Here is a 25,644-nt window from a genome sequence, read left to right on the forward strand (position 1 = left end):
AGGCTGTGCAGTGTGTCACTGGATGTGTTTTGGTGCTTTTATCTTTTCTGTGCCCAACTGTTAACAATTCTTGAGAAATATATTGTACCCTGATCTGATTCAGAGTGCTTACAAACAACTTAAATGATCTAATCTTTTCCTGTACAGGGACGCAATGCTGATCTTTGAAGACCTTTGCGAAATCTTCTCCGACTCTGACAACTTTGCCATGAGCAGAGAGCTGCTGATGAAGGTGGGAATTAGCTTGAGTTGCCAGCTTATGATCTCACCCAAAGCCGAGCTCAGCCCTGTTCCTAACCAATGAGCTCCCGTATGTGGTGCTTTGGGGAAGACGGGTCTGTAAATCCCGGCTTTTCTGCTGGGGCGAGAGGTGGCGCACAGCGACATTTGATGCAGAGGAGTTACGAATGAGCGCTTTGGCTTATATACCGCTCTGTGCAGACATGAACTGCTGGCTGAGATACCAAGGATGATGTCGTGAAAGCGTCATTTACAAGAGCGCTGTTTGGTGAAGCAGACGAGTTGTATTTTGCTTGCTTCCACAGGAGTATTCTGCTTAGTATTATTATTACCTCTCAGTCAGTTAATCCACCATTGCTCTGACCGTTTGCAGGGAGTCACACAAGGCACGGTACCTTACCTGGGTACCTTCCTAACAGACCTCGTCATGCTGGACACAGCCCTTCAGGACTATCTCGAGGTAATTTGGGGCAATATATTTAACAAATAGACTTAGGTACACGAGCGCTGTGGTTTATCCTAGAGCTGGAAATGGGTTTTTGTAGTAGCCTTTGGTCAGGGCAGGTGTGGCCTGTCCCTTGGTGTTGCTGCTTCATCCTGTTTGTGATTAAGTCCAGCCGAGCCTGTGCTCTTCTCCTCTGATCCCTTCTCTGTCCTTCCAACAGGGCGGCCTGATCAATTTTGAGAAGCGGCGAAGGGTAAGTGGAACGGTGACTGTTCTGTGATCGTTAGTGCCTGACGCTCTCTGCTAGAGCGTTCTCTTGGCGAGGCCTGTTGTCTTTGCTCGGGCGTATCCAACAGGCGCTCACGTTACTCAGAGGGTGAGGAAGGAACAGTCCCCGGCACGCTGTGAACCTCTGCCGGGCTGTGAGGGGCAGCGCGGGAAGAGAAATTCCTTTTAGATGCGGGCAGCAGGGGAAGAGGAGCTGCAGGGCACTCGCTGCCACGGGATTTACGTCTGGGGCACGTTCCCCCCGTTTGGTGTTCACGGGAACACGTTACACGAGCGCGTTCTGTGTGCTGGGAGCGAATCAGACCTGCTGGCGTGAGACCTTTGCTGGCCACAAGATACAGTCTGTGACCATCTTCCTTGTGCTGCAGTAAATAGTTGTGGGTAAAAGGTGCAGAGAGCAAAGCGGGTACCTGGGACCGAGAAATCAAGGCTGAGCGTTGCCTTCCAGCCTGAGCCTTGTTGGTCATGGATCAGTAGGAGCGAAGGTGCCGGGGTTTCCTCTGTCCGAGGGCAGTCGCGCCAGATCTCGGACAGAATTATTTTGGGCAAGTGTGTGTGCAAGCGGAGTGAGGGAAGAGCAGCGCGTTCCAGTCACACGTTGGGGGCAGCGTTTTGTGTTCCCCTGGGCCAAGTGTGAGTGCACAGAGCCGGGGAGGATCAGGCTCTGCTGTCATCACAGGCACCTCTCGTTCTTTCCCTTGCTTAGTGCCTGAGAACCACCTACGTACAGAGCGGGATTCCTCTCTCGGCGCCGCTCTGGCCACGCAGGGGTGACGGGAAGGGTGAGCTGCAGAGTTGCAGCGTTTGAAACAGTGGTTCTCGAAATAGTCACTTCTTCAACTGAAACCGACCCGCGGGTCCAACTCAGTTTGTCCTGGATCTGTTGCTGCGTGTGTTTAGTGTATTAACGAGACTGGCTTTATTTTTCTAATTAGAATTCCTAATTTATTATTTGTTTTCTTAGGAGTTTGAAGTAATCACACAGATTAAGCTGTTGCAGTCCTCATGTAACAGCTATTGCATGGCACAAGATGAGAAATTCGTGCAGTGGTTTAGGAGGCAGCGGCATTTAAGTGATGAGGAGAGGTAGGGTCTCAGCCCGGCTGGCGAAGCAGCTTTTCTTCCCCCGCAGGCAGGTTCAGGTTCTCTCAGCCTTGAGCTCTGCGCTGCCAGGAGCTGCTCCCGGAGAGTGGAAATACACACGCACAGAGCTGCGCTCCTCCTTGTGGGGATGAACCCTCTGGGACGTGGGAGTGACCCAGGGCTTCTCAAATATGGCCACTCTGAGATATTTCACTAATGGTATTGCCTGTTCTGCAGTTTCCGTCTGTCACGTGAAATCGAAGGAGCAGCTGACAAGAGCACCGCATCGGGCAGAGCTCAGAAGAGCGTGGTGAAGAGATTCAGCCTGTGAGTACAACGGGGAGGGGGTTTGGTGCCTGAATATGAACTGGAATAAATCAAACACCAGCTGACAAACCTGGCTGGGGATCCAGAGCACTGCGGTGCAAATAAGGACAGAGTCTAATTTGATAAACACACACAAGCAATAGGCCACTCGCGATAGGAAAACATAACAGCAGGTCAGATTGTTGAAGCAAGTGACAGCTTTGCTCAGCCCAGCTCTGTTGTGCTTTCTTTTCCCCCCTAGGCCGTTCCTGGGCTTGGGGGTGAGCGCCCACAGCACCCCCATCAACGCGCAGCCCAAACCTGCTCCAGGTGGGAGCTCTGGGGACAGCACCGTCACCATCGTCCCTCCCACCGCCACTGCTGAGGAGCCTCAGCACAAGGTAGGGCCCGGGCCCTGTGTTCAGCACAAACAGCCTGTGCGAGGCTGCTGACGCTGCCGGCGGCCCCAGGCGCTTGCCCAAGCCTGTGGGTCTTGACTGGAGCGTTGCTGGCAGTGGAATGGAGGGACCTGAGCTCTGGGAAAGGCGATTTTGGGGGGAGGGCTCATGTGCATCAGCCCAGCCTAATTCTGGGGCAGGCAGAGCAGCTGAGCGAGTGAGAAGCAGGTGAGGTCAGAGCTCGCCAGCCCTGTGCTTTGACCTGCCAGGAACTGCCCAGACCAAGCATTGTCTGGGCTGGGTTCCGTTCCCAGGGAGCTTTGTCCTGCAGACTCTGCCTTCTTGACCTAAACTGCCTTAACTGGGTTGCCTAAGCCCTTGTTAAGGCTGTTGTGCTGAAGAGTGTCATCTTTAGCTTTTGGATCTTTGAAATTAAATGGTAATGCATGTGTTTGATCTCGCCTCCCCCCTTGCTGCCATCTGCTGACAAGTGCTCCAAGAAGTGCCCCGGCTCCGTGACTCCCATTCCATCAAAAGAAGTGCCGCCAGTCCTGCCCCTCTACAACCAGCAGAGCAGAGACAGCTGCATCATCCGCACCAGCGTAGAAGAGGACAGAAGCGGCAACATCTACAGGAGCATCCTGGTGAGTGGTGGGAACAGCAAAGCGCTGTGACTGTGGGTGGTGTTTTCACCCCAGGTGACTTGAATGGTGCTTTTAGTTTTGGAAACACCTATTCCCTGATCAAACCTCCTTGACAGGGGACATGACAGATGTTACAAATCAAAACATGTGGAGCAGGGGATGAATGAGAGGTTTGCAAAGAGCATCTCTCAAGGTTTCTGGCCTTGAAATTGAAGCTTGTATTTGATCAACAAAGCCAAGGGAAGCACTTTGAGCCAGTGCAGGCTTTGCTGCCCCTGCTCTTCTGCCAGCGCCGGCTGTTGTGTGTCCAGCTCAGCACTGGGGTGTGTGAGCTGTGACACAAGGTGCCCCTTCCCCAGCAAACCCAGCTCCAAGGCCCAGAATCTTTGCAGGACATCACAGAAAGTGTTTAGCAGGGGAGACTGTGGATGAATGGATGTCTGCAAAGAGCAGCTGGGGCAGCTCTTGCTGCGGATTCGATGGCTGCTGAGAACAAGGTCTCACCTCTGCGAGTGGTTGCTCAGGAGAGCAGAGGCTGTGATTTGCTGCTGCATTTCTAGAGCAGTGCCTGTTGTCTTGAACTAACTCCACCACCAGGTGTCACAAAGAGCGTGTTTTAGTGTCTGGCAGAATCTACGACTTAGTTACTAAGCCACTGTAATGTTTCAGTTCTTCGAAATCATTCCAGGACCAAGCAGTCTGCAGAAGGACAGGCCTTTGCTAATTATTAAATCATTATAGAGTGAATAAAGCAGAAGCCCTCATTGCAACCCTCTCTTTGCAGCTGAGTAACCAAGAGAAGGCTCCTGCTGTCATCCAGCGAGCCATGGAGAAGCACAACCTGCAGTCTGGCTCGGCTGAGGATTACGAGCTGGTCCAGATCATCTCCGCGGACAAAGGTGGGGAAGCAGAACTCTGCTGCTGCTGCTGCTGCTTGAAGAGCTCTGCTGCATTTTGCCGGCAAGAGTAACACGCGAAGCGACGTCAGAAACGCCATCGCCACGTTGTCCCAGCTGCCGGTGAGAACAAACCCCTAACGCTGAGTGGGGCGCCCATTAACGCTCGCTCTGCTCCCTCTCTTGCAGAGCTGGCGATCCCACCCAAGGCGAACGTGTTCTACGCCATGAACACCCAGGGCAACTTCGACTTCGTCCTGAGAAGAAAAGCTGCAGCACAGGAGGAGCCCGCACTTCATGGATTGTAATGGCTGAGCTCTGTATAAGATTTACTGTGTATATTATGAGTATGTAAACTTTTTTCCCCCCAGGTTTAGTCTGGAGTTGATATATTTTAATATGTGACCTGTAGATAATGTTTGAGCTTTGTATAATATTTAATCTTTATATAACAAGTATATTAACTTTTTTCCAGTTTCTGTCTGCAGTTAATGTATTTTAAGACTTGATGTTTTTATCATATTTAATCTTTCCATACTTCTATAGAAACATTCAATATTATATAATCTTTTTTCTACTGATTTCTGCTTGGAGTTACTATATTTAAATAGCTTAGCTTTATAGAATATTTGAGCTTTGTATAATATTTAATATTCATAGAGTAAGTACGTAAACTTTTTTCCACTAATTTCTCCTTGGAGTTAATATATTTAAATGTTTTAGCTGTATATAATATTTGAGCGTTAATTAATATTTTTATTTAATGTACTAATATTTACTAGTATTCTAAAATTATATTTAATGTACAAATATTTATTTTTTTAAATATACTAATATTTAATATTTATTTAAAATTTTATTTAATGTACTAATATTTACTATTTATTTAATATGTGCATTTAATGTACTAATATTTAATATTTATTTAATATGTACATAGACCTTCCCCAATAATTATTTTCTGGAGTTGATATATTTTATTATTAAATCTTTATATAATATTTGATCTTTGTGTAATATTTACTATTTATATGATAAGTATATCAACTTTTTTCAACCCATTTTTCTCTGGAGTTAATGTATTTTAATGTTTCTTCTGTATATAGTGTTTGAGCTTTATTTCACATATATGTATATATGCATATAAAATAAATAGATAAACTTTTTTCCACCCTTTTTTCTGCAGTTAATAGATACTAATAATTGAGCTTTATATAACACATAATCTTTATTTAATATTTATATAATAAATACTTGAACTTTTTTCCACCAATTCTTGTCTGGCATTAAAATATTTTAATATTTGATCCCTCTGTCATATTTAATCTTTACATAGATGTAACATCTCTATAGTAAATACGTAACTTTTTTCCACTAATTCTTCTCTTGAGTTAATATATATTAAGATTAGAGCTTTTATATACTACATAACCTTTATCTAATACATAATCTTTATTTGTATAATAAATATATGAACTTTTTTTCACACCAGTTCTTGTCTGGCGTTAAGTATTTTAATATTTGAACCTTATGTAGTATTTAGTCTTTACATATATGTAACGTTTCTATAATAAATACGTAACTTTTTTCCACTAATTCTTCTTTTGAGTTAATGTATATTAAGATTTGAGCTTTTATATCATACATAATCTTTATTTAATAGATAATCTTTATTTACATAATAAATATGTGAACTTTTTTTCCCCACCAATTCTTGTCTGGCGTTAAAATATTTTAATATTTGATCCTTATGTAGTATTTAGTCTTTATATAGATGTAACATTTCTATAATAAATACGTAACTTTTTTCCACTAATTTTTGTCTGGAGTTAATATAGTTTAATATTTGATCTTTATATCATATTTAATCTTTATATATTATTTACTGTTTCTATAAAAGTATGTAAACATTTTTCCAGTAGTTTTTGATCTGGAGTTACTAGGATTAATATTTAAGCTTTATATAATACATAATCTTTATTTAATATTTATATAATAAATACTTGATCTTTATTCCACCAATTCTTGTCTGGAGTTAGTGTATTTTAGTGTTTGATCTCTAGATAAGATTTGATCTTTATATGATATTTAATCTTTATATAATATTGAATGTTTCTATAATAAATAGATTATTTTTTGACAACTAATTTGTGTCTGGAGTTAATATATTTTAATGTTTGATTTTGTATTCTATTTAATCTTTATTTAATATTTAATACTTATATAATAAATATGCAAACGTTTTCCCACCAATTCTTGTCTGGAGTTAGTGTATTTTAATGTTTGATCTTTATATAATGTTTGAGTTTTGTATAATATTTAATGTTTCTATAATAAATAGATGAACTTTTTAACACTAATTTGTGTCTGGAGCTAATGTATTTAAATATTTGATCTTTATGTAACATTCAATCTCTATAGAACCTTTAATGTTTCTATAATAAATATGTCAACTTTTCCCGCTCATCAGTGTCTCGTTCATCTCTTTTCCTCTCTGAGACTGCACCGCGGTCTGAGAGTTTCCACCTTTTCCCCACTGTCTCCATCACGGCATTTTCTGCTCCTGGCAAAAAGACGACCCCGAATTTAAGCCGCCTCTTGCGTTCTGGTTGTACTTAAACTACCCGGGGAGACAGCACACTGTTGTCAGGTTGTCAGGTTCTGGTGACAGCCTTAGAACCGGTGATGCGCACCAACCCTGCCTGTGACCTTGGTGTGAGCAGCTCCACTTGCTCCTCACCCTGGGGAAACTGCTCCTGGCTCCGGGTCTGTCACCCTCACTGCGGGGTCTGCACCAGCCGGGGCTCCGGGGGCTTCGCTCTCGTGCTCCACAGCAGAGGACAAACCCCACACTCACAGGAGAACACAATAACTCATGGAGCAGCTGAGCTTCACAGGAAAGGGGAAAAATAGCAGAAAAAGAGCAGAACAGCGGAGAAGGGTTTGCACTGGCTCCTGCCTTTCCAAAACACAGTCAGTGCTGAGCAGGGAAAGCCCGGACAACACCAGCCCAGGAGCTGAAAGCACAAGTGCGGTCACCTGCTGAAGTGAAGGGTGTTTGGGGTTGCACTGGGAAGCAGTTTTAGTCCTTCTGGGTGAGCAGCCTGGGTGGTGCTCACCGCATTGGGAAGAAGAAACCCAAAAGAACAAAACAAGTAGAATTCTTGATAGATATGGGGGCAACACTAATTAAAACCTGAAAAGAAGAAACTCCAACCCCATGATGGGAGGGGCCTTTTCTTGTTTTGTTAACTACAGAAACAGCTGTTGGGAGGGCAGAGAAAGGATGGACACGCGTCTCTCGAGTTAGAGGAGCTCTGATGGAAGAAAGAACCTGGAAAGCAACTCAGGAACCAGGGGAACTGAAATTGAAATTGACACGGGATTTGTGTTATTGATTTGAATGCCCAGTATAAATGAAAATGAGAATGGCTTAATAGTTAAATGTGTTGAACCGAGTTTTATGTGTAATTCTCATTTTATATTTGATGTTTAGGTTGTAAATGGACTGTGGTATAAGCATATCCACAAAGGGAACTTACTGACAGGATTGTGTAAGAAATGTCTAAGAACAGAAGATAAGGAAACCAGGGCTCGGTTGAGGATTCCGGTCGCCACTGGAGGAACAGAAAAAGAATAGCGGAGAATGGTGGGAGGTATTTACTGAAGGGGTGAATGGGAATTTAGAGCCCACCAGTGATAAGAAGAACAGAGTGCAGAAAGAGAAACCACATTCCGTGTTGCTCCTGTTGTTCCTGGGAAGTGAAGGCCAAGAGCTGGGAAACGATAAAAAGTCGCCACGCTAACGGCAAAAATAGGAAAGGTGGGGACGTGGCCCTTGCTGCCGAGAAGATGACGAACTCGGCTGCGGCTGCAGCCTGGTCGGCCAGAGAGGCAGGGGGTGCAGAACCCTGGACCTGATCCTCTTGCTAGCAGTGGTGACTTATTGTTCCCAACTTAGCCTGGCCAATCCCTGTACCAAGTGCTACGAGCGTGTGAGAATAGGGAGACTAACCCAATATGTTCTACATTATCACGCTCATACTAATTCTGGATGTTACGATAGAACAAAATTGGAGAAGTCTGAAATCCAAGGGCAGGAATTATGGGTAGCAACTAAGCTAGGGAAAGGTGGACTCGCTGTAGGCTGTGTCTCCTGCCCTAGGGGAGAACAGAATACCTGTTTTACACAAGCTGGGGAGTGGGGCTATTCAGACGGAGGGGCAGTGCAAGATCAGTAGAAGGAGGAGTTAGTTAAGAGTGCCACTCAGGAATTAAAAGGAAAGCAAGAGCAACAGAAATTGGTACAGAACAGCAGTGATTGATATGAAGAATTAAGGCAAAAAGACAAAGGATTACAATTACCAAGAGTAGGGAAAAACCTGTTTATAGATCTTATGGAAAAGATAGCCTGCTCCCTGAAATGCCTGTACACCAATGCGTGCAGCGTGGGGAATAAGCAGGAGGAGTTAGAATCCTGTGTTCGGTCGGGTGATCATGATCTGGTGGCAATTACAGAAACGTGGTGGGACAGTTCACATGACTGGAATGTGGTCATGGATGGCTACGCCCTTTTCAGGAAAGACAGGCCAGCCAGGCGTGGTGGTGGAGCTGCTCTCTGTGTGAGAGAGCAACTGCAATGTACTAAATTCTGCCCAGGAGCGGATGAGGAACGAGTCGAGAGTGTATGGGTCAGGATCAAGGGGCAGGCTGGCAGGGGTGATACGGTTGTAGGTGTCTATTACAGGCCACCAGATCAGGCTGAGGGAGTTGATAAGGCCTTCTATGGGCAGCTGAGAGTGGCCTCACAGTCACAGGCCCTGGTTGTTGTGGGTGATTTTAACTTCCCTGATGTTTGCTGGAAGGACCATTCAGCCAGCCAGCCACAGTCCAGGAGGTTCCTCCAGTGCATTGATGACAACTTCCTCATGCAGATGGTGGAGGAGCCGACCAGGAGAGGTGCACTGCTGGATCTCATCCTCACTAACAAGGAGGTTCTGGTCGAAGCAGTAAAGGTCGAGGGCTGCCTGGGTTGCAGTGACCACGAGATGGTGGAGTTCAGCATCTCGTGTGGCAGGAACAGAATAGCAAGTAGAATTGCAACCCTGGACCTCAGCAGGGCTGACTTCGGCTTTTTCAAGCAATTGCTGGGGGAAATCCCATGGGCAAGACTGCTTGAAGGAAAAGGGGCCCAAGATGGCTGGATTGCATTCAGAGGTTGTTTCTTCCATGCTCAGGATCAGAGCATCCCCACACATAGGAAGTCAAGGAAGGGAGCCAGGAGGCCTGCGTGGTTGAATAGGGATCTGTTGGGTACGCTCAAGCAGAAGAGGAGAGTTTACAGGTCATGGAAGCAGGGACTGGCCAGTTGGGAGGAATATAAGGCTGCTGTTAGAGGGTGTAGGAAGGCAGCTAGGATAGCCAAGGCCTCCTTAGAATTACAGCTGGCGAGAGGGGTCAAGGACAGCAAAAAGAACTTTTTCAAATACATAGCAGATAAAACTAATACCAGAGGCAACGTAGGCCCACTGATGAATGGGGTGGGTGCCCTGGTGGCAGAATACACAGAGAAGGCAGAATTGCTGAATGCCTTCTCTGTCTCTGTCTACTCCGCTGGAGGCTGTCCTGGGGAACCCTGTACCCCTGAGACCCCGGATGAAGCCAGATTAATGGAGGAGTTTGCTTTAGTCGATGAGGACTGGGTTAGGGAGCAGTTAAATACTGTGGACATCCGTAAATCCATGGGTCCAGATGGGATGCACCCGCGGGTGCTGAGGGAGCTGGCTGAAGTCATTGCTGGACCGCTCTCCATCATCTTTGCCAAGTCTCGGGAAACGGGAGAGGTGCCCGAGGACTGGAGGAAAGCAAATGTCACTGCAGTCTCCAAAAAGGGCAAGAAGGAGGGCCCGGGTAATTATAGACCGGTCAGCCTCACCTCTGTCCCTGGGAAAGTAATGGAACAGCCTATCCTTGGTGCCATCTCAAGGCACATCAGGGATAAGAGGGTCATTAGGGGCAGTCAGCATGGCTTTACCAAGGGTAAGTCATGCTTGACCAACCTCATAGCCTTTTATGAGAATGTAACAAGGTGGATGGATGATGGCAGAGCGGTGGATGTGGTCTACCTTGACTTCAGTAAAGCCTTTGACACAGTCCCTCACAGCATCCTCACAGCTACACTGAGGAGGTGTGGTCTAGACAATAGAGTAGTGAGGTGGGTTGCGAACTGGCTTAAAGAGAGAAGCCAGAGAGTGGTGGTCAATGGTGCGGAGTCCAGTTGGAGGCCTGGATCTAGTGGAGTGCCTCAGGGGTCAGTACTGGGGCCAATATTATTCAATATATTCGTTAACGGTTTGGACAAGGGAATTGAGTGTACTATCAGCAAGTTTGCTGGTGACACCAAGCTGGGAGGAGTGGCTGACACACCAGAGGCTGTGCTGCCATCAGAGACCTGGACAGGCTGGAGAGTTGGGCAGGGAATAACCTGATGGAATTTAACAAGGGCAAGTGTAGAGTCCTGCATCTGGGCAGGAACAACCCCAGGTTCCAGTATAGGTTGGGAAATTACATATTAGAGAGCAGTGTAGGGGAAAGGGACCTGGGGGTCCTGGTGGACAACAGGATGACCATAAGCCAGCACTGGGCCCTTGTGGCCAGGAAGGCCAATGGCATTCTCGGGTGTATTGCAAGGGGGGTGGTCAGTAGATCGAGAGAGGTCCTCCTTCCCCTCTACTCCGCCCTGGTGAGACCCCATCTGGAATATTGTGTCCAGTTCTGGGCCCCTCAGTTCAAGAAGGACAGGGAACTGCTGGAGAGGGTCCAGCGTAGGGCAACAAAGATGATTAAGGGAGTGGAGCATCTCCCTTATGAAGAAAGGCTGAGGGAGCTGGGGCTCTTTAGTTTGGAGAAGAGGAGACTGAGGGGTGACCTTATTAATGTTTATAAACATATAAAGGACGAGTGGCATGAGGATGGAGCCAGGCTCTTCTCAGTGGCAAACAATGATAGGACAAGGGGCAATGGGATCAAGCTGGAACACAAGAGGTTCCACTTAAATTTGAGAAAAACTTCTTCTCAGTGAGGGTGACAGGGCACTGGAACAGGCTGCCCAGGGAGGTTGTGGAGTCTCCTTCCCTGGAGACATTCAAAGCCGCCTGGACATGTTCCTGTGCGACCTCTCCTAGGCGTTCCTGCTCCAGCAGGGGGATTGGACCGGATGATCTTTTGAGGTCCCTTCCAATCCCAAACATACTGTGATACTGTGATACTGCGAATTAAATGTCACCTCATGCTGGATATGTGGAGGGTCTCAAATGACTGAATATGTTGGACGAACCCCTTGTCAGTTAATGTTGAGGGCAAATTCGTCAAGTACCTCTATTCCTCCCACTTGGTGGCCAGATCCACCTAATGGATATTGGTCTCGAAACTGTTTGTGCCATGCATGATCCCCTGCTTTATTCAGTTAATACATTCAGTAGTCCAAGGCATGCAAATCTCAGGCATGCCTATCGATCCTGAAATGGCAACAAAAAGAACGGGGTATGAGTTAATGATTTTGAAAGATAACACCAAACTGGATGTAGCCACCCCTAGGCAGGTGCTGGCTAACTTTGCAGCCAAAGCACGAATCAATAGGATAGACAGAAAAAGGGGGAATTGTGAGATAAGAGGTGGTGATTCGTGCCAAGATGTTTAATGTTTACAGATATAACCAAAGGAGGCACGGGCTCTGAACCTGGAAAAGGAAAAGGTGGTTAAGTTCTGTGTAAAAAGTTATGAAACTTGTTCATGAAGTTATATTGATAGAGGGAACTAACATTTTAAAGGTCAACTATATAACTACATAATAAGAGCCTACTAGCGAACCAACACTTTAAGCCACAGAATGAATATCTAGTTTAGAGCTGTATGTAAGCAGTTGTATTAAGAAAAAAACAGAACCTCATCGAATGCCGAGATAAGAAGTTTTGCAGCACCAACTGCAACCTTGAGCAGACAAGAGAGCCAAGATTTACAGCAAAAAGCGGGCGCCAGTCTGGTTTCGGTCGACTTGGCAGCTTGGGTTCCAGGCAATTCATTGCAGTGAGCCAAAGGTAAAACGTTCACTGTGACGAAGCTGAACGATGTTCATCCTTCATCCAAAGACCCCCAACGACCCCTCCTCAAAACCACCAAGTGACTGCGCAGGCGCAGCAGGGGAGGGTCAAGAGGAGACTGTGGAAAGGGTTATGTGAGACTCATTTTAATAAGAATCGTGAAAGGTAATGAATATGTATGGGCGTTCCTGGGGTCATTATGAATATGTAACACCTTACTGTCCTTAAGCACACTTCTTATTGTTAAAAGGTGTGAGTGTTGGGCGGAGCGAATCCCCCACGCACCCAGCGCTGTTTTGCTTGTGCTCTAATGAACACGTGTTTAAGGAATACAATGAAGGAATTGGATTAAACGTTGTTTATCCATAGAAAAAGCCTAAGTTATTTATTTCACTACGAAGCACCCTCATTTTTTCACTCAGATGTGTAATTACTCTGACCATAGAAAGAGGAACAAAAGAGCAGAAACACTGAGAAATGAGCCAGTGTGTTTAACCACAATTCACATTTCTGGGGAAGGAACCCCCTTTGCGCGGGAAGAACACGTTCTTGATTTCAGTTGCCTATTCTTTAAATCCTTTAGTAGAATAGCGAATATATTGAATGGCAAAGTGAAAACATCACTGTAAATGACAAGAACTTCCTTTTTCCTTCCGCGGTTATGCTTGGACTTTGCAGTTTTGCGCTCGCCCCGGGCTCTGCCGCAGCACAAGTTGTGTTCCACGCACAGTTCGATGCCCACGCTCCCAGCTCGGTCCGTCTGTCCCGCTCCCGGCGCTTTGTCCGGCTGAGCAAGGGCTCGGACTGCGGGCGGGCTGAGGGCGGGGCAAGGGGGCGCGCGCGGAGCGGCGGCGAGCTGCGATTGGCCGGCTGCGGGCGGCACGTGCCGCCGCGAGGCCGCGTCCGGTCGCCGTGGTGCTCGCGGAGCCGTCGCCGCCGTTGGCGTCGGGGCGAGCGGTCGGTGCGAGAGAGAGCGGAGTGCGGGGCTGGCGGAGCCGGCAGCAGCCCTGCCTGCGGACGCGGACACAGCGCCATGTGCGGGATCAGCTGCGGGCCCTGCTGCGGACGGGTATGAGCGAGCCGGGCCCCGCCGCCCGCCCTGCCCCGGGGCCGCGGGGGACACGGGGCCGGGGGTGGGGGGGCAGCTCCGTGTGGCGAGAAAAGGGAATTGGTGCCTGCACAAGTGACGGGACGGGAGGAAACGGCCTCCAGTTGGGCGGGGGAGGCTCAGGTTGGCTATTGGGAACATTTCCTCCCAGAAACGGGAGGGAGTGCTGTCTGGGTGACCGGGCAGTGAGGTGACTGCGAACTGGCTGAGGGGAAGAAGCCAGAGAGTCGTGGTCAATGGGGCAGAGTCCAGTTGGAGGCCTGGATCTCATGCAGTGCCTCAGGGGTCAGTGCCGGGGCCTGTATTATTCAATATATTCATCAATGATTTGGATGAGGGACTAGAGTGTCCTGTCAGCAAGTTTGCTGATGACACCCTGCTGGGAGGAGTGGCTGATACACCAGAGGCTGTGCTGCCATCCAGAGACCTGGACAGGCTGGAGAGTTGGGCAGGGAAAAATTTAATGAAATATAACAAGGGAAGGTGTAGAGTCTTGCATCTGGGTAGGAACAACCCCAGGTTCCAGTGTAAGCTGGGGAATGAGCAGTGTAGGGGAAAGGGACCTGGGGGTCCTGGGGACAGCAGGGTGACCATGAGCCAGCACTGGGCCCTTGTGTCCAGGAAGGCCAATGGTACCTGGGGTGGGTTAGAAGGGGGTGGTCAGTAGGTCAGAGAGGTTCTCCTGCCCCTCTGCTCTGCCCTGGGGAGACCACACCTGGAATATTGTGTCCAGTTGTGGCCCCTCAGTTCCAGAAGGACAGGGAACTGCTGGAGAGAGTCCAGCGCAGCCACCAAGATGCTGAAGGGAGTGGAGCATCTCCCGTGTGAGGAAAGGCTGAGGGAGCTGGGGCTCTGGAGCTTGGAGGAGACTGAGGGGTGACCACATTAATATTTACAGATATCTAAAGGGTGAGTGTCAGGAGGATGAAGCCAGGCTCTTCTCAGTGACAACCAGTGACAGGACAAGGGGTAATGGGTGCAAACTGGAACACAAAAGATTCCACTTAAATTTCAAGGAACTTCTTCATGGTGAGGGTGGCAGAGCCTGGCCCAGGCTGCCCAGGGTGGTTGTGGAGTCTCCTTCTCTGCAGACATTCAAACCTGCCTGGACACCTTCCTGTGGAACCTCAGCTGGGCGTTCCTGCTCCGGCGGGGGGATTGACCTGGATGAGCTTTCCAGGTCCCTCCCAATCCCTAACTTTCTGTGATTCTGTAATTCTGAGAAAGGGTTATTAAACATTGGAACAGGCTGCCCAGGGCAGTGGTGGAGTCACCATCCCTGGAGGGGTTTAAAAGGCACATAGATGAGGTTCTGAGGGACATGGGGCGGTGCCAGGGGTGGCTTAACAGTTCACTCAATGGTCTCTTCCAACCAAAATGATTCTATGATCCTGTTGTACAGTCTGTTTTTTGCATTGTAATAGTGCCTAAAGTTCAGGGTTCATGTGATCTTGTCCTGGAACTTTTGCAAGGACGTTAAAAGTAAATGTGTTGCTATCTGTGATTCAAAACTGTTTTTCCGTTGTTTTCTAACAGGCTCGGAACTTCCCCTTTCGGAACCTGTCTCTTTGGAGATGTTGGAGCAGACCGAAGAGGAGGACACCCAGGCGGAAGAGACATGAGGAAGATGTGGAGTCTCTGCACAGCCTTGAGGAGATCCTGACCAAGCCAACCAAGGAAGAAGTGGAGACTCCAGTGCACATTGAGAAGACTCCAGAGCGCGTTGATGAGAGTCCAGAGATCTTTGAGCAGACAGTAAGGAAGACAAGAGAGGAAGATGCAGAGACTCCAGACCACATTGACGAGACTACAAGCAAGATAAGAGAAGAAGATGCGAAGACTCCTGAGCGCATCGAGAACACTCTCAGCAAGATAACAGAGGAAGATGCAGAAGCTCCAGAGCGCATTGAGAACAGTCTAAGCAAGGCAACAGAGGAAGACACCGAGACTGCAGAGTGCACAGAGGAGACTCCAAGCGAGCCAACTGAAGAAGACGTGGAGACTTCAGAAAGCCTGGAAGAAAATGTGAGGAACCAACCTGGGGAAGATGTGGAGGTTCCACAGAGCGTTCAAGAGGCAAGTCACTGGTGCACAGACAGTTCTATATGACATAGGGCTATTTTAGAGATAAAAGAGGTAAAAAGAAACAGAAAAGCAACCCCCCAAAAAAACCCAAACCCCGACTTCCCCAAACCAGGATTTGGTTGCACTGCACTCAGATCCTTTCTAATTGAGTTGTTGCTGTGCTTAAGGCTGTGGTACTCAGTATAGCCCTGAAACTTTAATTATTCAAGTGTTATATATGAAGAACAAACATTATGTGGTTGCAGGGGGACCAGTATATCTATTTCTAAAGTCAATTGTTACGTCTATTTTCAGTTCTCTAGTGCTTTGCTCCTCAGCGTGTATCAGCATGTTAATACAGCAGCTGTTAGTGCTGGGGTTCAGGAGATCTGGGCTCTCTGGTTTAATTCTTAGCTCTTTCATTGGCTTGTGCAGTAAGTTGTGCACTCAGCTCCTCTGTGCTTTCAGTTAAAAGCCCAAAAAGCCCCAGGTAACTAAAGGCAGCTAAAAAGTGGCAACTGAAGTGAGCGTTGTTGAGGTGTTGTGAGATCCTGGTGATGGCATGCTGGTGTCTGCAGCCTGCGCTTGTGCAGGGACCATGTTCCTTTCTCTCTTACTTGTTTCTCTTGGCCCTTTTCCTGGCAGAGCACAACTGAGGATGGAGCTGAAGACACACAAGAAGGAGCTGTTGACTGCGACAGCCTGAGAAGAGCGCAGATCCAGCAGACTGACAGCGAAGGAGCAAGATGGCTCGGGGTAAGTAAAGCTGGCATGGTGGCCAAGCCCCCAGCTGATTAAAGTGTCCTCACTTCATTGCAATCAGTGCAGCTGTGGCAGTTTGAGCCAGAGGGTCAGGAGGTGGGTAGAACTTTTGTGTTATGTTGCGATGTTTCTACATTTTCTTCAGGATCCAAGGCAATAATATAAGAACTTGCTTTGGTGTAGTGTCCAGGTTGGTAGTATAGAGACTTTGAGCGGCAGATTTCCCATCTCTGCCTCCTGTTTTTACCAGGAGAAATATTAGAAAGTATTTTTGACCTGTGGTACATTTCCCAGCTGATGGGAAGAGTTTTTAGTGATGCTGCATTTGTAGAGTGATTTGGAGGCTTTTCAGCTGAAAAGCGTTGGCTGGTATTGGATGTGTCTGAGAGAAATGCAGCTCTAACTGCAAATTTCATAGAACCTGTGTTGAAAGGAATACAACAGTTTTTGTTCATTTTGAGTGAGTTGGGCTTTATTACCAATTCCTTTAAGTACTGAGAAGCTTGCAATCTTGCTTAGTAGCTTCTTCTCGAGGTACCAGTAGGTGAAGGAACTTAGATCTTTCATGCTACAAGAAGTCTAATAAACCTTTCTTCAACTTCTTGATGCTAAGAAAGCATCCGGGCTTTTTGAATGGTTGGCCCTGTTCTGAGAGAATGGTCAGTTTCAAAGCCAACCATGAGATTACAGCCTAAGCACTGGCAACACTTGCCTGTTTAAATAAGAAATGTCTTTATTGTCCTCCAGTATTTGATACAGCATTTGGTGTTTGGAGAGCCCAAACGGACAACATTGTTTAGTAACTAGAGATGGACTATTCCTGTGAAAAGGTGGAATGGAATCTGTGTTTCATTGTGCAGGCTGTGTCGGGGCTCTGGCTTCTGTCTGAGTTTTGTGCTTTGTCTTTGTTTCCACTTTGTAGGCTGAAGGGGACCAGTTACCTGCAGAACACACTGTCAGCCCAGACGAGACGTGCAAAAGCAGGGCCCTGAAAGCTGGAACTTTGGAAAAGCTGGTGGAGACGCTTCCGACGGCCTTTGCCGATAATGACTTCACATACATCAACATCTTCCTCTCCACGTACAGGGCCTTTGCTTCCACCAGCACAGTCCTGGAGCTGCTCCTGGACAGGTGAGAGCCGGGACAGAATGGAAACTGAGCCGTCATTTATCATACACGACAGGGGGATGTTGACAGAAAAGAATCCTGCAAAGTTCAGGATTTCAGCGTAAACACACCATGTGTGAATGCACGCTGCCCACATCCCAAATCTCATTAAAGCTTAAGCGCCAGGTGGGGAAAGCATGCGTGGTCTGACCGCTAAGGAGCCAAACTGGGACCGACACAAGAAAACCAATACAACTTGTCCCTTAATAAAAGACCAGTGCACGGGGGATATGTGCAAACCCTTCATCTCTGCCACAGCTCCCCAGCCACGGTGGAATTGTCCAGCATGAAGCCCTTGTCTTCATGCCAATCGTATATGAATATGCCAATATCTATATGTTTATGCCAGTTGTATATGGATTACGCACTTTGGGTTGCTCAGTAGAGGTTCCTCTAAACAGCCATCTCATTTTTTCAGATACGGAAACCTGGAGATCTCGGGTTCTGAAGAACATGGAAAGCAGAATTCCCCCGGATCCAGCACAGTGCTCAGGACGTAAGTTTGGTTTTGCAGCGCCCAGCGAGCCCCAGTCAGGGTTCGGTGCTGGAGCGGGAAGTGGGCAGCAGAGCTGTTGTTTCCTGTGACAATTCACAGCCCTGTTTGCTTCAAGGGGCTTGTGTAAAGGCCGGGTATCAGCTGTCTCATAACATCCAATAATACAACGCAGAGAAAATCTTTAATGATTTTGAATGACTGCGCTGGTTTATCAAGGTGTAATTGAAGAAGCAGCCTTTAGTTTCCTATGAAGTATTAATAACATTTCTTGCATAAAAAGAACAAATTAAATTCTGTGCTCACAGAAGTGTCCGTACTGCCTTCACGTGGGGGATGAATGTCTCAGTGTTCCTGTTGTTATATGAGGTACAGATCCATGCGATTGCATCAATACCTGCTGCATACAACCCATGTGTTCTCTCTGAATTTACTCACAGTGCGATGGCATCGATTTTACAAACCTGGCTTGACCAGTGTGCCGACGATTTCCGAGAGCCACCTGACTACGTGTGTCTGCAGAAGGTGCTGAGTTATCTGAAGAAGAACATGCCTGGCTCTGACCTGGAGAAGAAGGCGCAGAACCTCCTGGAGGAGTTCCGGAAAGAAGAACAGGAGAATGATGGTAAAGTACCTTTCTCTGCTGTCTGTGTGTTCTCCCAGCGTGAAGGCTGACATGTCCCCTTATCCAGGGCACAAAGCTTCCTGTGCCGTGAGCCGAAAATTCGTAAGGGCTCACGTGGTATGTGAATGAAAACTGGAATCAACTTCCAGCCTTAGTAGGGGGACTAAGTTCTTCTGCATGCATTATTCTCACATTGGCTGCGTGTTTTTCAGTCCCCGTTGGCTCTAGAGCACATAACGGTAGGACTGGTGTGCTGAAAAGGCCCAGGTTTAGACTTAGTGCTGCGGCAGCCAAGGCTGCTGATCAATTCTGCACATCCCGTGAGAGGGGCGGACTTGCCGGGAGGGGCGTCCAGAACAGGGGACCCAAAGTGACCGGCTCGGTAGGTTTTCCACGTTGTGCAGCATCTGGAACTGGGAGATCACCAGGGTCTCGCTGTCCTCGTCCATGGCCGGCATCTGAAGAGGAGCCTGCCTGCCATCCTAGGCGTGGTTCCAGGCCCTGCAGCCCTGAATCCAGCTCTGGTTTACTGCCGAGTCCAGCCCAGGGCATCTGGGGGCCTGTCCTGCAGCTGCTGGAGCCACGATTGGTTTTGTATATTTTGCATTACTTTCTCTCCTCATCAGTAGTACTAGCAAAGCATGTTTTAACTTTCCAACTGGTCTCGCTCCCTTCTCCTCCTCTTCCCTTGAAACGTGGACATAAGAGCATATTCAGTATAATATTTTGGGGGTATAATTGCAGTCTTGTCTCTTTGCAGTTCAGCTGTTTTTCAGACTATAGAATGCATAAATGCTGACAAGTAGATTATCAAAGTTCTGCAGTGTTAATAAGGAGTTGTTGGGGGGGGGTTGGTAGGTTTTTTCTTCCCAAAGAATGGTTAGTGAATGGGTTAAGGCGCTTCTCAGGTAAGAGACCCTGAACAGCTCAGTTCTCCCTGTTTCTTTTTCTTCTACCTTCTCTTTGCCCATTTAATCTTTGGGTCCTTCTCTTTCTCCCTCAAATATGCAGCACAGTGAGGCCGTTACCCCAGGCAGGTCCCTTTGCATGTTCTGCTCTTCTATGTAGTGATTTTCCAAATATCTGCTTTGATTACTTGTTTTCTGTATAAATTCACTGACTCGTGTTTTCCCCGCTGGCCAGACGCGTTCCACAGCCTTTCTCCCTGCAACCCGGATGAGGAAGAGGAACTGGAGATCAGCGGCCCAGAAGAATTCTCATTGTTCCAAGAAGACCCGGTGGCAGAACAGCTGACATACATGGACGCGGTGCGTAGATCATACGTATTACTTGAAATGCTCGCGGAAATAGTCCTGGGCTTCTCATTGTTTGTTTGTCTGTTTGTTTTTTAACTTAACTTGGTTATCCAAACTTGGTTCATTGATTGGGCTTTTCCTTCAGTTCTTCTGAAGGTGTTTGTCTTTTTTTTTACAGTGTGAATGTAGGCTGTGTGGCCTCTTTTGCAAAGTTTAATATTTGACCCCTCAGATATAGCGTATTTTGACTGTATCTTAGGCCAACTCACCTGGAGATGTATAAGTATTTGTAACTGTAATGCTCCAATTTGGCTTATTTGTATCAATCTCCTTCAAAAATATCATTATATGGAAATCTTTCCCCTTGGTAAAGTAAGTGATAGAAAGGTGTCTGTTATTTTGCTAGGACAGTTTATCTGACAGTTCTTTTAGGGCGTCAGGCCTAAAGAGTTATATCAAAGTGTATATTTTAAACTGGAGAGAAAATCAATATTTCCCTTTTAATACCATATTAGATTCAGATGCAGTTTGTACTCTAACCATGCATTTCTTGCTGTGGGCAGTAGCGATCCAGGCTGAGTTGGACACCTCTGTTTCCCTCTAGACACTCTTCCAGAACGTTGTGCCCCACCACTGCCTGGGCTGCATCTGGTCCCGAAGGGACAAGAAGGAGAACAAACAGCTGGCACAGAGCATCAGAGCCACCATCTCGCAGTTCAACGCCGTCACCAACTGCGTGCTCAGCACCATCCTGGAGAGCAAAGAACTAAAGACACAGCAGCGAGCGAAGATCTTGGAGAAGTGGATCCGTATCGCACGTGTAAAGCGTTTATTCACGACTGTTTAACGTTCCTTGTGCGGGTGCCGTGGAGCTGGGAGGGGACAGGGGGGTTGTTGGGCAGTGATATTTTTGATGCTCAGTATTTGTAGAGCTGCCCGCTTAGCAGGGAGAATGTGCAGCAAGCAGGACACGGGGCAGACAGAAGAGCTCTGACTATTGGTGATGCTGACGTTTAACGCTCCTGTGTTTCTGACCGCTCCTTTCACAGCAATGTAGGGTCCTGAACAACTTTTCATCTCTGAAGGCCATCGTTTCCGCCTTGCAGTCCACCTCGGTTTATCGCCTGAAGAAGACCTGGGCCTGCGTTCCAAAGTAAGGCTGTGCAGTGTGTCACTGGATGTGTTTTGGTGCTTTTATCTTTTCTGTGCCCAACTGTTAACAATTCTTGAGAAAAAAATAGTACCCTGATCTGATTCAGAGTGCTTACAAACAACTTAAATGATTTAATCTTTTCCTGTACAGGGACACAATGCTGATGTTCGAGGAGCTTTCAGAAATCTTCTCCGACTCTGACAACTTTGCGATGAGCAGGGAGCTGCTGATGAAGGTGGGAATTAGCTTGAGTTGCCAGCTTATGATCTCACCCAAAGCCGAGCTCAGCCCTGTTCCTAACCAATGAGCTCCCGTATGTGGTGCTTTGGGGAAGACGGGTCTGTAAATCCCGGCTTTTCTGCTGGGGCGAGAGGTGCCGCACAGCGAGATTTGACGCAGAGGAGTTACGAATGAGCGCTTTGGCTTATATACCGCTCTGTGCAGACATGAACTGCTGGCTGAGATACCAAGGGTGATGTCGTGAAAGCATCATTTACAAGAGTGCTGTTTGGTGAAGCAGACGAGTTGTATTTTGTTTGCTTCCACAGGAGAATTCTAATTAGTATTATTATTATTATTACTTCTCAGTCAGTTAACCCACCATTGCTCTGACCGTTTGCAGGAAGTCACACAAGGCACGGTACCTTACCTGGGTACCTTCCTAACAGACCTTGTCATGCTGGACACAGCCCTTCAGGACTATCTCGAGGTAATTTGGGGCAATATATTTAACAAATAGACTTAGGTACACGAGCGCTGTGGTTTATCCTAGAGCTGGAAATGGGTTTTTGTAGTAGCCTTTGGTCAGGGCAGGTGTGGCCTGTCCCTTGGTTTCGCTACTTCATCCTGTTTGTGATTAACTCCAGCTGAGCCTGTGCTCTTCTCCTCTGATCCCTTCTCTGTCCTTCCAACAGGGCGGCCTGATCAATTTTGAGAAGCGGCGAAGGGTAAGTGGAACGGTGACTGTTCTGTGATCGTTAGTGCCTGACGCTCTCTGCTAGAGCGTTCTCTTGGCGAGGCCTGTTGTCTTTGCTCGGGCGTATCCAACAGGCGCTCACGTTACTCAGAGGGTGAGGAAGGAACAGTCCCCGGCACGCTGTGAACCTCTGCCGGGCTGTGAGGGGCAGCGCGGGAAGAGAAATTCCTTTTAGATGGGGGCAGCAGGGGAAGAGGAGCTGCAGGGCACTCGCTGCCACGGGATTTACGTCTGGGGCACGTTCCCCCCGTTTGGTGTTCACGCGAACACGTTACACGAGCGTGTTCTGTGTGCTGGGAGCGAATCAGACCTGCTGGCGTGAGACCTTTGCTGGCCACAAGATACAGTCTGTGACCATCTTCCTTGTGCTGCAGTAAATAGTTGTGGGTAAAAGGTGCAGAGAGCAAAGCGGGTACCTGGGACCGAGAAATCAAGGCTGAGCGTTGCCTTCCAGCCTGACCCTTGTTGGTCATGGATCAGTAGGAGCGAAGGTGCCGGGGTTTCCTCTGTCCGAGGGCAGTCGCGCCAGATCTCGGACAGAATTATTTTGGGCAAGTGTGTGTGCAAGCGGAGTGAGGGAAGAGCAGCGCGTTCCAGTCACACGTTGGGGGCAGCGTTTTGTGTTCCCCTGGGCCAAGTGTGAGTGCACAGAGCCAGGGAGGATCAGGCTCTGCTGTCATCACAGGCACCTCTCGTTCTTTCCCTTGCTTAGTGCCTGAGAACCACCTACGTACAGAGCGGGATTCCTCTCTCGGCGCCGCTCTGGCCACGCAGGGGTGACGGGAAGGGTGAGCTGCAGAGTTGCAGCGTTTGAAACAGTGGTTCTCGAAATAGTCACTTCTTCAACTGAAACCGACCCGTGGGTCCAACTCAGTTTGTCCTGGGTCTGTTGCTGCGTGTGTTTAGTGTATTAACGAGACTGGCTTTGTTTTTCTAATTAGAATTCCTATTTTATTATTTGTTTTCTTAGGAGTTTGAAGTAATCACACAGATTAAGCTGTTGCAGTCCTCATGTAACAGCTATTGCATGGCACAAGATGAGAAATTCGTGCAGTGGTTTAGGAGGCAGCGGCATTTAAGTGATGAGGAGAGGTAGGGTCTCAGCCCAGCTGGCGAAGCAGCTTTTCTTCCCCCGCAGGCAGGTTCAGGTTCTCTCAGCCTTGAGCTCTGCGCTGCCAGGAGCTGCTCCCGGAGAGTGGAAATACACACGCACAGAGCTGCGCTCCTCCTTGTGGGGATGAACCCTCTGGGACGTGGGAGTGACCCAGGGCTTCTCAAATATGGCCACTCTGAGATATTTCACTAATGGTATTGCCCGTTCTGCAGTTTCCGTCTTTCACGTGAAATCGAAGGAGCAGCTGACAAGAGCACCGCGTCGGGCAGAGCTCAGAAGAGCGTGGTGAAGAGATTCAGCCTGTGAGTACAACGGGGAGGGGGTTTGGTGCCTGAATATGAACTGGAATAAATCAAACACCAGCTGACAAACCTGGCTGGGGATCCAGAGCACTGCGGTGCAAATAAGGACAGAGTCTAATTTGATAAACACACACAAGCAATAGGCCACTCGCGATAGGAAAACACAACAGCAGGTCAGATTGTTGAAGCAAGTGACAGCTTTGCTCAGCCCAGCTCTGTTGTGCTTTCTTTTCCCCCCTAGGCCGTTCCTGGGCTTGGGGGTGAGCGCCCACAGCACCCCCGTCAACGCGCAGCCCAAACCTGCTCCAGGTGGGAGCTCTGGGGACAGCACCGTCACCATCGTCCCTCCCACCGCCACTGCTGAGGAGCCTCAGCACAAGGTAGGGCCCGGGCCCTGTGTTCAGCACAAACAGCCTGTGCGAGGCTGCTGACGCTGCCGGAGGCCCCAGGCGCTTGCCCAAGCCTGTGGGTCTTGACTGGAGCGTTGCTGGCAGTGGAATGGAGGGACCTGAGCTCTGGGAAAGGCGATTTTGGGGGGAGGGCTCATGTGCATCAGCCCAGCCTAATTCTGGGGCAGGCAGAGCAGCTGAGCGAGTGAGAAGCAGGTGAGGTCAGAGCTCACCAGCCCTGTGCTTTGACCTGCCAGGAACTGCCCAGACCAAGCCTTGTCTGGGCTGGGTTCCGTTCCCAGGGAGCTTTGTCCTGCAGACTCTGCTCTCTTGACCTAAACTGCCTTAACTGGGTTGCCTAAGCCCTCGTTAAGGCTGTTGTGCTGAAGAGTGTCATCTTTAGCTTTTGGATCTTTGAAATTAAATGGTAATGAATGTGTTTGATCTCATCTCCCCCCTTGCTGCCATCTGGTGACAAGTGCTCCAAGAAGTGCCCCGGCTCCGTGACTCCCATTCCATCAAAAGAAGTGCCGCCAGTCCTGCCCCTCTACAACCAGCAGAGCGGAGACAGCTGCATCATCCGCACCAGCGTAGAAGAGGACAGAAGTGGCAACATCTACAGGAGCATCCTGGTGAGTGGTGGGAACAGCAAAGCGCTGTGACTGTGGGTGGTGTTTTCACCCCAGGTGACTTGAATGGTGCTTTTAGTTTTGGAAACACCTATTCCCTGATCAAACCTCCTTGACAGGGAACATGACAGATGTTACAAATCAAAACATGTGGAGCAGGGGATGAATGAGAGGTTTGCAAAGAGCATCTCTCAAGGTTTCTGGCCTTGAAATTGAAGCTTGTATTTGATCAACAAAGCCAAGGGAAGCACTCTGAGCAAGTGCCGGCTTTGCTGCCCCTGCTCTTCTGCCAGCGCCGGCTGTTGTGTGTCCAGCTCAGCACTGGGGTGTGTGAGCTGTGACGCAAGGTGCCCCTTCCCCAGCAAACCCAGCTCCAAGGCCCAGAATCTTTGCAGGACATCACAGAAAGTGTTTAGCAGGGGAGACTGTGGATGAATGGATGTCTGCAAAGAGCAGCTGGGGCAGCTCTTGCTGCGGATTCGATGGCTGCTGAGAACAAGGTCTCACCTCTGCGAGTGGTTGCTCAGGAGAGCAGAGGCTGTGATTTCCTGCTGCATTTCTAGAGCAGTGTCTGTTGTCTTGAACTAACTCCACCACCAGGTGTCACAAAGAGCGTGTTTTAGTGTCTGGCAGAATCTACGACTTAGTTACTAAGCCACTGTAATTTTTCAGTTCTTCGAAATCGTTCCAGGACCAAGCAGTCTGCAGAAGGACAGGCCTTTGCTAATTATTAAATCATTATAGAGTGAATAAAGCAGAAGCCCTCATTGCAACCCTCTCTTTGCAGCTGAGTAACCAAGAGAAGGCTCCTGCTGTCATCCAGCGAGCCATGGAGAAGCACAACCTGCAGTCTGGCTCGGCTGAGGATTACGAGCTGGTCCAGATCATCTCCGCGGACAAAGGTGGGGAAGCAGAACTCTGCTGCTGCTGCTGCTGCTTGAAGAGCTCTGCTGCATTTTGCCGGCAAGAGTAACACGCGAAGCGACGTCAGAAACGCCATCGCCACGTTGTCCCAGCTGCCGGTGAGAACAAACCCCTAACGCTGAGTGGGGCGCCCGTTAACGCTCGTTCTGCTCCCTCTCTTGCAGAGCTGGCCATCCCACCCAAGGCGAACGTGTTCTACGCCATGAACACCCAGGCCAACTTCGACTTCGTCCTGAGAAGAAAAGCTGCAGCACAGGAGGAGCCCGCACTTCATGGATTGTAA

At 48.3% G+C, this 25,644-nt stretch overlaps 1 protein-coding gene across 1 annotated transcript in view; it reads left to right on the top strand.

The window, feature by feature from the left end:
• LOC136104098 (ral guanine nucleotide dissociation stimulator-like 1) overlaps nt 1-25,644 on the top strand; it is a 31,316-nt gene extending 5,672 nt beyond the window's left edge. The window contains exons 5-14 of the mRNA XM_071810588.1: nt 20,479-20,694; nt 20,924-21,027; nt 21,178-21,319; nt 21,650-21,736; nt 21,942-21,974; nt 22,974-23,095; nt 23,330-23,408; nt 24,297-24,440; nt 25,225-25,339; nt 25,526-25,644. Coding sequence (XP_071666689.1) covers nt 20,479-20,694; nt 20,924-21,027; nt 21,178-21,319; nt 21,650-21,736; nt 21,942-21,974; nt 22,974-23,095; nt 23,330-23,408; nt 24,297-24,440; nt 25,225-25,339; nt 25,526-25,644 — 1,161 coding nt within the window. The remainder of the gene's footprint in view (nt 1-20,478; nt 20,695-20,923; nt 21,028-21,177; nt 21,320-21,649; nt 21,737-21,941; nt 21,975-22,973; nt 23,096-23,329; nt 23,409-24,296; nt 24,441-25,224; nt 25,340-25,525) is intronic.

Source organism: Patagioenas fasciata, chromosome 6 (genome assembly GCF_037038585.1).
Source record: "Patagioenas fasciata isolate bPatFas1 chromosome 6, bPatFas1.hap1, whole genome shotgun sequence".
NCBI lineage: Eukaryota > Metazoa > Chordata > Aves > Columbiformes > Columbidae > Patagioenas > Patagioenas fasciata.